General features: G+C 29.8%; 1 protein-coding gene across 1 annotated transcript; it reads left to right on the forward strand.

Moving 5' to 3' along the window:
* The first annotated feature begins 4,483 nt into the window (after nucleotides 1-4,483).
* LOC110690833 (auxin-responsive protein IAA33-like) lies at nucleotides 4,484-8,305 on the forward strand. Its single transcript, XM_021867714.1, has 2 exons — nucleotides 4,484-5,567; nucleotides 8,079-8,305. Exons 1-2 carry the CDS (start codon nucleotides 5,032-5,034, stop codon nucleotides 8,158-8,160), a joined length of 618 nt encoding a protein of 205 aa, XP_021723406.1. The 5' UTR covers nucleotides 4,484-5,031; the 3' UTR covers nucleotides 8,161-8,305.
* The last annotated feature ends 3,194 nt before the right edge of the window (nucleotides 8,306-11,499 follow it).

An 11,499-nucleotide genomic window follows, 5' to 3' on the forward strand; every position in this document is an offset into this window, starting at 1 on the left:
GTAATTCCTATAACACTGACCAAGTAACCCTTATACCACTGATGAGTAACTCCCTGCAACACTGATAGAGTAACCGCTATAACAATAATAAAGTAACCTCTATTATGCCACACCGTGTGGTCAGCCACATATAAGAATTTTTATTAATTTATTAATTAAATAAAGTAGTCATATACTAAAGAGAGTACATGTCCCACTATACTATATATTGACAATTATGAATATTTATTATAATACGATCAGAGACAGTAAGATAAATCGAAAGAAGCATATTTGACCAACGATGGATGACCATATGCTTTTTTTATTTACAATTGATCTGATACTGACTATATTGAAAGAAAATACGAAGAGTTACTTGCCACTACTTGATGACCATGATCTTATATTTGACCCACATCAATTGCTATCTTTACTTATTCAAAGAGTGATTGATGAATGCTGGATTTTTGTATTGTAATAATCACACTTTCTTTGAATACTTACATTTAACTTGCACCTTGTCTTGGAATACTTGTTTATGTCTATGCTTCTAACTCCGTATCTACTAAGGCATTACTCGTCAACCTAGTAATTAATTAGTTTGATTTGTATGAGAAAACTACTAGAGATTCTACACAATTGATCATGCATGATTTTCTCGCATGCAGGGTATGCAGATGGCCTATGCTGCATCCACATTTCAAGTCTAAAGGGCTCTCATGTAAAGGGACGTGATAGTGTTAAACTTTTTGTTAAGTTGATATATTAACAATTACAATCACAAATAGTAAATGAAGTGATTGAGTGTTTTTTTTAAGAAATTTCAACTTATTAATGTTCTCAATACGAATCAGAGTAATATTTCATCTACTTCGGTTGTAGATCTTATTGAGGAGACTTTTATTTAATCAAATAGGTAAATATCCAGTACCTAGTGATTTTGATTTTATTGTAGATGTTGCATGACTTTTAACAAATGAATTGATTTTTTAACTAAAAATATTTAATTATGATATTTTAACTAGAATATGGATTCAAATAGTGCCCCAAGTTATTATATGGGAAACCGTGCCCCAAGTTATTATATGGGAAATAGTTGAGACTTGAGGTCTTAAATTAGGCTCCTTCACTTATCATGTTTTATTTTTAGGAAAGGTGTATGTATTAGGGCTGAGCAAAACTACCCGAAAAACTGAAAATCCGAACATGTTCCGAAAATTAGGGTACCCGATCCGATAACCATAACGGTTCGGGTACCCGTTCCGATAACCATAACGGTTCGGGTACCCGTTCCGATAATTTGTTATCGGGTATGGTTTTTGGGTATCATTTTAAAATTAACGGTTTCCCGTTTCGTTCCGATAAGCAATTATTTTGTTTTTTTCTTACTTAAATCTATCTTTTCAATATTTAAACTCTTACATTACTTCGTAATCACTATATAATATCAATAATTAGTAATGTTATTAATAATTTGGTCAAGATCATGTGGTATTGTTGTTAATTAGTGTTAAAAAAATATCATAATAACTAATATTTTAAGTTTTATTATCACTATTGGATACTTTATTGGGTACCCGGTAACCTTCCGAAAATCCGGGTACCCGAATTTATCAGTTCGGGTTATGGATATCACTTTTAGTGATATTGGTTATCGGGTACGGGTACCCGTCCCATGCTCACCCCTAGTATGTATGTGATAATGTAAAATGATGACATACTACCTCAATTAACTTTTAGTTACAATAAAGGGTTATTTTTTATAAAATATAAAATATTCATTTGTTGCAAATAAAAATTAACAAAAATAAGATAATATATTTTGAATAAGAGATAATGCAATGTAATAGAAACAAATTTTGAAAGTAGTAGTATATTAGAGCAAGTTTAGCCCCAAGTCTTAAAACTTGGATGTAACATCATTTTTGGTGGCCCCCATTGAAAATGATGTCATTAAATTCTTGTTAAGACTCACTTTACACATATTTATCACTTTAACCCTAAGACTTAAATATTTGACATATTATATGTAGAAAAGTGTAAGGATTAAAAAAAAGGGATAATAAAAATAAAAGTGAGGTGAGAGTAGTGGGTCCCAATCTCAAGTCTTAAGTTGAGTCTTGAAATTTCAAGACTCAATTTGAGACTTGTTTGAGATTTTTGAAGAAAAATGGGAAAAGTCTTAAGCATAAGTCTTAAGACTTAAAATAATGATGTCACTCCAAGTCTTAAGACTTGGAGCTAAACTTGCTCTTATTATGAATGTACGTATGATATAGATAGTGGGCCTGGGATGGAATATATTTGCAAACTCTACCCAAAATTGGAATAGTAACCAAGTTTGGATAAATTGACTTTGAGTTGAACTAAAATTGAATCTAGCTAGCCATGACTAAAATTGATTTCAATCTTTTTGTTTCAAAATAACTGAAATATGGCGTTATATGACTGAAATTGATTCCAATCTCTTTGTGAAATGATATTTTAGCTAATATACATTTTTGTATAATATTACTCGTAATTTTTTAAACGTTGAGTGTCATAGTCTGCACTTACTCTAATAGCTTGATAACAAAAGGCACAGTAAATTAGTTTACAATAATGACCCTATTGTGGCCTACCCATAACCAAACTCGACATTGAACCCAATTATGTTCCATAATCCGATCAAATAAAACCTTAATCAAATCCAATCATAACACCTTCAAGACTCAAGAGTCAAGACTTCAAGAGTACAATCCATATGTCACCTACCTCTTGGTCAAATATTAAAAGTACGTACATAAATAATTTACGAAAAACAGGAGAAAAAGAAAACGATCATTAATAATTTATGTAAAACATGAGAAAAAGAAAACTTACAATGTTAGGCTGGAAGTCTAGAACAGAAGTAATGCCACGTTAATACTGATCTCTTTGAAATGCACTAATACAGATCTTAAGATTAGTTTTGTGTCCTTAAATCTAATGCAACTTTCATAATATCCAAACAAAATTAAAAATAAATTTATACTTTGGGATCAACAAAAAGAAAAGCATCTTCTTTAATTCAGTGTCATGTTTAATTGTTTGTAATTAATAAAATTAAATTTGAGTCAAAATTGTAAGCGAACCATTCGCCGACGGTAACGCTCAAAGGTTTTCTCTTACGTCCATGCAATTTCAATTTACAAGAATTATTTTACCAATTTTATTTAATTTCATGTATTTTTCTCTTATATTTATATGGTCCAACCTAAATTGCTTCGCCTTCACGTTATTATAATTATAATTATAATTATAATTATGTGATCCCCATAAAAATTATATGTATAAAAATTAGATGAGATCCTATATTTCTTCATGTATTGTTATCAACATAAAATAAGAATTATATGATATTGTTCATGTTAGTGAACAAAGATCCAAATATAATGTAATAGTACCATATAATATAATAGAATTATATTTATATGATTCAACCAACTTTTGGGTTTCGCAAGCAAACATGCCTCTTCCGCATGGGGGCCTTATCTTTGCAAGTAGTTCAAACACAAACACTAGACAGCCAGACAAGGAATTTTAAGTCACTATGTCAAACACAAGCAACAACTTGTTCATTATCTATTTTTTTATTCTTTGGTTTCAAATAATTTATTATAAAAACCGAACCCTTAATTTAGTGTATGTGTGGGATGATACTTCTCACATTGTCGATGTATCTCTTAATGTTAGGATGTGTGCTCATGTATAATCGATCAACTTATTTTAACTTATTATCAAATTAATTCATATCGACTAGTTATTTTTATCATAATAAACAAGTTTCAATTCACAACCAAAAATAAATAAATAAATAATGGTTTCATATATTCCGTTGATTTAAGCATAATTAGGACCCCAAGTCAAAGTGGAAGGTAGATCACAAGTATCCATCTTGCTTGGTAGGAGCTAGGGTTTCTCCTCCTTTATGTAGATCTTGGAATGATCAATTCTTGTTAATTCATAAGGAAAATAATAACGCAAAATTTTCACTTGGTTTATCAAGTTATTAAGTTCAAGAGTACAACAGGTTAAATCTCAACTCAGTTCAATATATAATTAAAACTTTTTCTTTATTGAGAACTAAAGTTATTATTTATGATCATCAATCCCTTGTTGATTTTTTTATAAGAAATTACAGAGTATCATATATAAACCAAAGATTATGTTGAGCCACATATGTAATAGATAAAATATCAATAAACCTAAGTATTCATACTTCGTATATATGTTTTTTTTTCCGAATTGGATCACTTGGACTACATACACTTGATGTCACATGCTCGACGGATCCAATTCAATTAATTTATTGTATTGTCTTACAAAATTAACTGAATATAGACCTTTATAATTTACTTGCACATAATGATTTATGCCCATATATACCTGGCTTGATTTTAATCTAAACTAAATTGAGCTCAATTAAACTTGATTCGAATGACTTATTAACCACCTCTTAGTATATATATGATTATATTTATATCATTAAGTATTAATAGCCGGAGGGTTTAAGTTTACTATCATACTACAATTGTATAAAAAAAACATTGCTTCTTAGGTGTTGATGTTTTGAAAGTGCTACGTACAAAAGTATCCAATTCTGAACTAACGGCATCCCAAGCAAATTCAATTCAACTCACCATCTTGATCTTGAAATGAGGAAAAAAAGGAACTTCCCCAAAAACTTTTATATAATAATTTATAAAATAAAAAAAAAACCCTCTAAATCAATTAATTAAGATATATAATTTCAATTCAGACATAAATGTACTCCTATCCAACCCTTTCTATTTAAACTCTCTTTCATGTTATATAATTTCATTCATTCCAAACATACCACTAAAAGCTAGCTTGATCACTCACACTAACTACCTCCTCCACCGACTCTCTCTCCCTTTCTCTCTCTTCTTTCTCTCTCTTCAAAAACATTTTGAGAAGAAATATTTCAAGAATTATAATATATGCTTCTTATATAATTATTAGAAGCATATATTATAATTAGCATACAAACATACATACATAATTATCATGTATAACATGAACAACAACAATATTATTGAGGTTCAAAGGCAAGAATCCTTAAAAAGAAGATGGCATGATAGTTTCTACACTAGACTTCTTAGTGCACCTACCGCCCCTACTAACCCTACTACATCTGTGGCGTCGTCCTCAACGACGTCACAACAATCATTATATATAAGTAAACCACCCCATCATCACCATCGCTTCCTCCAACCAGGGAGGTTAGATGGTGGTGGTGGAGATCTAGTCCTAAACGTTGTGCCCTCGATCACAGTTGTGCTCGAGGGCAGATCGATCTGTCACCGGATTAACCTACAAAACCATGGTAACTACCAAAGTTTAGCCAAGGCTCTTAGACAAATGTTTGTGGAAATTGCAAATATTCAACAAAATGATGATGAAAATAATAATAATAATATTTGTGGTGATAATGGACAACAACAACAACAACAACTTGATTTGTCTAATGCTGTTCCTGGTTATGTTATTGCTTATGAAGATATGGAGAATGATCTTCTTCTTGCTGGTGATCTTCAGTGGAAGTACGTCTTTTTTCTCTCTACTATTTCTCTTCATCTACTTTTTTTCATTTAATTCATGATTATGTTTTTATTTATGTATTTATTTAAGGTTTTTTTAGGAATATTTATTTATTTTTTTGAAGCATATTTATTTATTTATTTTAATTTGAAACGGCTTTTTATTATTTTAAGGGGGTCTGTTTATTTATAAATGAAAATTTCGCTAAAAATAGAATAAATTATTGTTGTGTATGATATATTAAAGATCGGGAATTTTTACATGATAATTAATCGAAAAACCATCATAATATTTGGGCAAAATAATACAAGAATTTTTGGTGTCAATAAATTTTTTTATGAAGTTTATTGCCCAATTTACTTTTTTTTTTTAACTAAAATATAAAGAAACTAAAGTAATATTTTAAAAAATTTAAGACATCTAATTTATCAATTTAAAATTACATCACAATTAAATTTTATTCGAAAAAAAATATTTGCAAGCAACACTATGTTGTTCTTAGATATAACTATAATATATCATGTGGGAAATTAAATAATATGCTTATCGCTTAATTTGATGATACTTTGTTCGAGTACTAATTAATTTTTTCTGAATTTACTCCCTTTGAATTTAATTTAGTTTTCATTTTGTTAGTACGATTCATATAAATTACGTATGAATCTGACTATTTAATTAATAATAATACGGATGGAGAATTGGAGAGGAAGATATTTAATTAGTAGTCGTATAATAAGAAAGATGCAAGAATCAGAAGATTGGAGACAATACACTGTGGACAACACCTTAAAAATAATAAGTGTCCTGGGACACTGATTTTCTGGAAATTACGTATATGTAGGTACATATAAATATTGCATGAATTATAGATTATTAATGTGTTTGTTTTTGGGTGTGCATAAATATTTAAGTAGTCTGTGTAAAATGTCAATACATATTTGGTCCCAAAACTTGTCCTATTTTATCAACTTAATTGTTTTAGAGCACCAAAAGTTAGTACTACTTATTGTTGTGCACTATATGTTGTATTAATTCCCAAAATATATGTACGTGATTTCACATCCAACCTCCCCCAACCAAGCAACGAGTTATTTACTTCAGTTAGGTGTGTGTAACTGATGACACCAAAATTAATCACCTATTTAAGCCTATGGACCTCAAGGTATGTAGAGTCGACTGGTCATTTATTTTTTGCGTAATATGTATTATCTGTCTTTTAAGTAAGGGACGCAAACGTTCACCATCTGACCTATTTTGAAATGGTATATACAAGTTGCGCAAGTAAAGCAATCTATCCGACATACGACAGTTCAACTTGAATGCGTCAGACCATCTATACGGACATGGTTTTGAAAAGTTTTATCTAGTATTTTTTTTTAGAATAATATTATCACCAACATGCTACTATAAATTAAATTAGATGATATAGATTCAAACATCATCATCTTAAAACTTTTTTAGGGCATGTCCAATAACTTATTGGAGCATGCACCCTTTTCATTATAAGATAGCACTTCTAGCTGAAAAAATAAAATAATTAAAATAGAAAAGGTCAAGTAAAATAGGTACAATTATAAATTTGAGAAAATAGAGATTGTTTATTTTATTTCATTATAAGATCGAAGGATTGAATAAGATGTTATTCATCTCTTATGATAATTTCCTCCTTAATTAAGATGGCTAGCTATCTAAGCTAGCTAGTATGTGCATGTCTCTTGAGTATCAACTTGCATGCATTGTTTCTTAAGTTTGAAGAATTGAAGGAGAGTTAAATTAATTAGGATGATTATTCTTTGATTGTCCTATAATAAAGCCTTTAATTGATTAACTACCCTTCTATAAAATTTCCTTCATCTTCTAAGCTACTCTTCACACTTTCCAAATCGTTCCATGGCTTTAAGCAGCAAGGTACGTACGAGTATAATATAATATACTAGCTAGTATATATATGCAATTTTAAAAGTCTTGTAGTTCATGTTAAATTGAAACTACTATATAATTAATCTCCTCGTTTTCAAGTTTTACAAATAAGATGTCGACTCATATTACTTACATACTAGAAGAAATTAAGAATATTTGCTATAATATTCACCATATTATAAATTGATTATGTTAAACCATGTATTATGTATAGCTATTATGTATAGCTAATGGGCCGATTTTAAGTCCTAATCTCTTCTCCTAAGTTGTATAAATATATTCCATATTATCGTAATACAACACACACAAATTCATTTACTCTAATTATTTTCTCTAGTTTGACAGATTATAAAATCAAACCTTATTGTATAAGCATTGTTTGTGTGTTCGGGTATATATCTCTACGCTCATCTCATGTGCCCTAATGAGAATTTACGAGGTCATCACACTATGTAGACATATTGTATTTCTTCTTTTTCTTATATAGGAGGAATTAATTAGAGGAAATTAAACATTTATTTTTTTCAAGAAAAATATATAAATTTAAAATTTTAAACTCAGATTGTAAGTTTGTAACATATGATTGTGAGCAGGGATTTTGTACGAGTGGCAAAAAGAATTAGGATACTGCCGGTGAAGTCAAGTTCAAGGAAGCAGAAGAGCACAAAACACTAGTCAATTTATTTTCCTGTTTTTGTGGGGAATAACGTACCAATTCTTTAGTTCAGTAACCCCTCTTCCCCCAAATTAGAAAAAAAGTAAAAATCAAACTTGTAATGCTAGCTTGATTTCTAAAATTTATCAAGATGATTTTATAATATATGTGCCTTCAATTAATTTAAACTTCCATATCCATAGCAAATTTGATAATGTCTCGGTTATCCTAAGTTCTGTTCATTTACAATAAACTCGATAATCAAGGGTAACGGATCGGATCATATTCTTTTTTTGCTCATTGGGGAAGTAAAAGGTTAGTGGACCCTCATGTTGCATGGTCGAGTAAGAAATAAAGCAAAAGTAGGTACAACTAAAAAGACGGCGTATAAGAGAAAGTAATAAACACAAAACGAGTAGCATTGTTTTGAATTTTCAGACGAAAAATTGCGTATGAGGTTAGTAAATATTTAAATTAATTAAGACTAAAAAATGTAGGTCCAATTATAACGCAAATAAATTAAGAGAGAGTGTCAGGGGATGAGTGGATGACCCAAAAATCGACCCCAACTCTAACCCCATAGTCCCCATTCTCTTAAAATGTCTAAAGACTTACGTAGTATCTAACTATCTATCATTACAATTTACAAATTTCAAGTTCTCTTTGAGGAAGCAACTATAAGGAAATTAAACACTCGTATTAATATTGCGTCTCAATATAAAATTCCTCATTGATTTTGACATGAAAATTATGGACGTGTACTTGAATGATAATATTAATTGTACGTGTTCCTAAATGTTATCGTTATTGTTTTCTTGGCTTAATAACAACGAATTTCTTGAATATTTATTATTTCCCATTATTTCGTATGGTATCTCAAAGTGTAATATTTGTACTTAATTTTTAACACACCGATTAACTGTCATTATCTTCCTTTTAGATTTCCCCTTGCAACTTCTTTTAAAGTACATCTTCATTTTGGTTTTAGTTAAAACGTTTTTATTTTGACATTATTCACACCCATTCTCCTTTATTTGATCGGCCGTGCTTTGTGATTAATACATAATAAGTAATATACTTATGTGGTATATATTTTATTAAATTCATCTAAATTATTTATAAAAATATCAACTTTTATATATGTACATGTTTTTTTTAACTGATGTTCATCCGTTCATGCGTTTCCTCTCAAACTAATCTTGAAGCATTTTCAATATCTTTAGTAATATTTAAAGTGAAAGGGGATTTTTTGTGATAAATTTTACTTTTCCAAAATACCCCTCTCTTGTTTTATTTTATTTAATTTTATTTTATTTTTGTTTTAAAAAAACTAACATCCTATTTTAAAAATAAAAACTACTACCTTTAAAAATAAAAATAAAAAATAAAAACCTCCAAGACTACATCAATTTTTAAATTCAATATTTTTTTTTATTAAAATAAGGTAGATAATAGTACAGAAAAAAATGGAGAATCAATTCATATAGAATTTTATATTGCACACGCAATGGGCGTGTGTCTCCTAGCTTGTATTAATTACTAGTCATCGAAGAAAAACTATGATTCTATTAGTACAAAACCTGATATGTATGATAGGAAGCACACAAAACCGTCCTATAATTTTATTTTATTTTTCTTGTCAAAGAATTTTTATTTTTATTTTTATTTTTAATCTAGGATTTATAGTTTAAATTAAATAATTCTAAGTTTTCTAATTCAATTCAATTTAAATTAAATATATATATATATCATAATGGTTATTTTAACAGAACTTATTGACTTGGAAGGAATTAACCCCAAATTATTATTATCGCAAATGGAAATAACATAAACTATTTTGCACTCATCAGTCATGGCCTTATAAACTTAATTTGGTTCAGTTAATTCATGCACATAAACTCTAATTATCAATATCTAGTCTTTTATCCTCATTATTTCATCAATATTGATGTGGGAAAAAAAATCAAAATTTGGCGGTCTTAGAAATAAAAGTATCAAATTAAGCTTTTATTATTAATCCCAAGATTTCCAACAATAAATAATTTGTGACCTTTTCAAATGACTTCATCAAGGACTTAAGGTATTTTATACATTCATGCATGACTCATCCATGCATTTCATTCCTCCTTTTTATTTTTTTTAACTTTTAAAAGATAATTAAAATCAAATGACCCCGATCCGAGATGTATCCCTTAAAATTTCAAGACTCTTCAACACTGGGCCCCGAAACCTCCAAAATTTCTCAAAAAACGTGGATATTAGTCTTCATGGTATTTTTTGAATTTTTTTTTGCCCGAAAATAAAAATTGCCGAAATATTTACCATGGACCCTTATACCCTCCGGAAGTCAAATTGGGTTGGTGGAACCATCCAATTTGCCTTTAAACGACCAATTTAATTATCGGGTTTACAATTTGCACGGATTTCATTAAATCAAACCTACTACGAACATTTATGACAACATATAAAGATCATATATGGTTCCAAACGGTATCATATGACCCCGAGATGTATCCCCTTAAATCTCAAGGATTTTCGACACCGTGCCTTAAACCTCCAAAATTTCTCAAAAAACGTGAATATTAACCTTAAATTTTGAAATTTTGGAATTTTTTGACACCTGTAAATAAAAATTGACAAAATATTTAATAACATGGTCCCTAATACCCTCCAGGAGTCCTATTAGGTGGGTAGAACCATCCAAACTGCCTTTAAATGGTGAATTTACCGGTTTACAAATTGCACCGATTTCATTAACTCAAGCCTACCACGAACATTTATGATAACATATAATGATCATTTATGATTTAAAACACTATTATATGACCCAGAGATGTATCCCCTAAAATCTCAAAGCTTTTCGACACCGGATTCCGAAACCTAAAAAATTTCTCAAAAAGCGTGGATATTAGCCTTCAATTTTTAATTTTTTCGACTTTTTTTCACCTGTAAATAAAAATTGCCGAAAAGTTTACCATGGTCCCTAATACCATCCGGGAGTCTCATTGAGTGGGTGGAACCATCCAATTTGCCTTTAAACAACCAATTTACCGGTTTACAACTTGCACCGATTTCATTAACTCAAGGCTACCACGAACATTTATGACAGCAAATAATGATCATATATGGTTCCAAGCAGCATTATATGACCCCGAGATACATCCCCTAAAAGTTCAAGACTCTTCGACACCGGGCCCCGAAACCTCCAAAATTTCTCAAAAAGCGTGGATATAGTCTTCAATTTTGGTATTTTTTGACTTTTTTTCGCACGAAAATAAAAATTGCTAAAATATTTACCATGGACCCTAATACCCTCCGGGAGTCCAATTGGATTAGTGGAACCATCCAATTTTCCTTTG

This window comes from Chenopodium quinoa, unplaced genomic scaffold (genome assembly GCF_001683475.1).
Source record: "Chenopodium quinoa cultivar QQ74 unplaced genomic scaffold, ASM168347v1, whole genome shotgun sequence".
In the NCBI taxonomy this organism is placed as follows: Eukaryota; Viridiplantae; Streptophyta; class Magnoliopsida; order Caryophyllales; family Amaranthaceae; genus Chenopodium; species Chenopodium quinoa.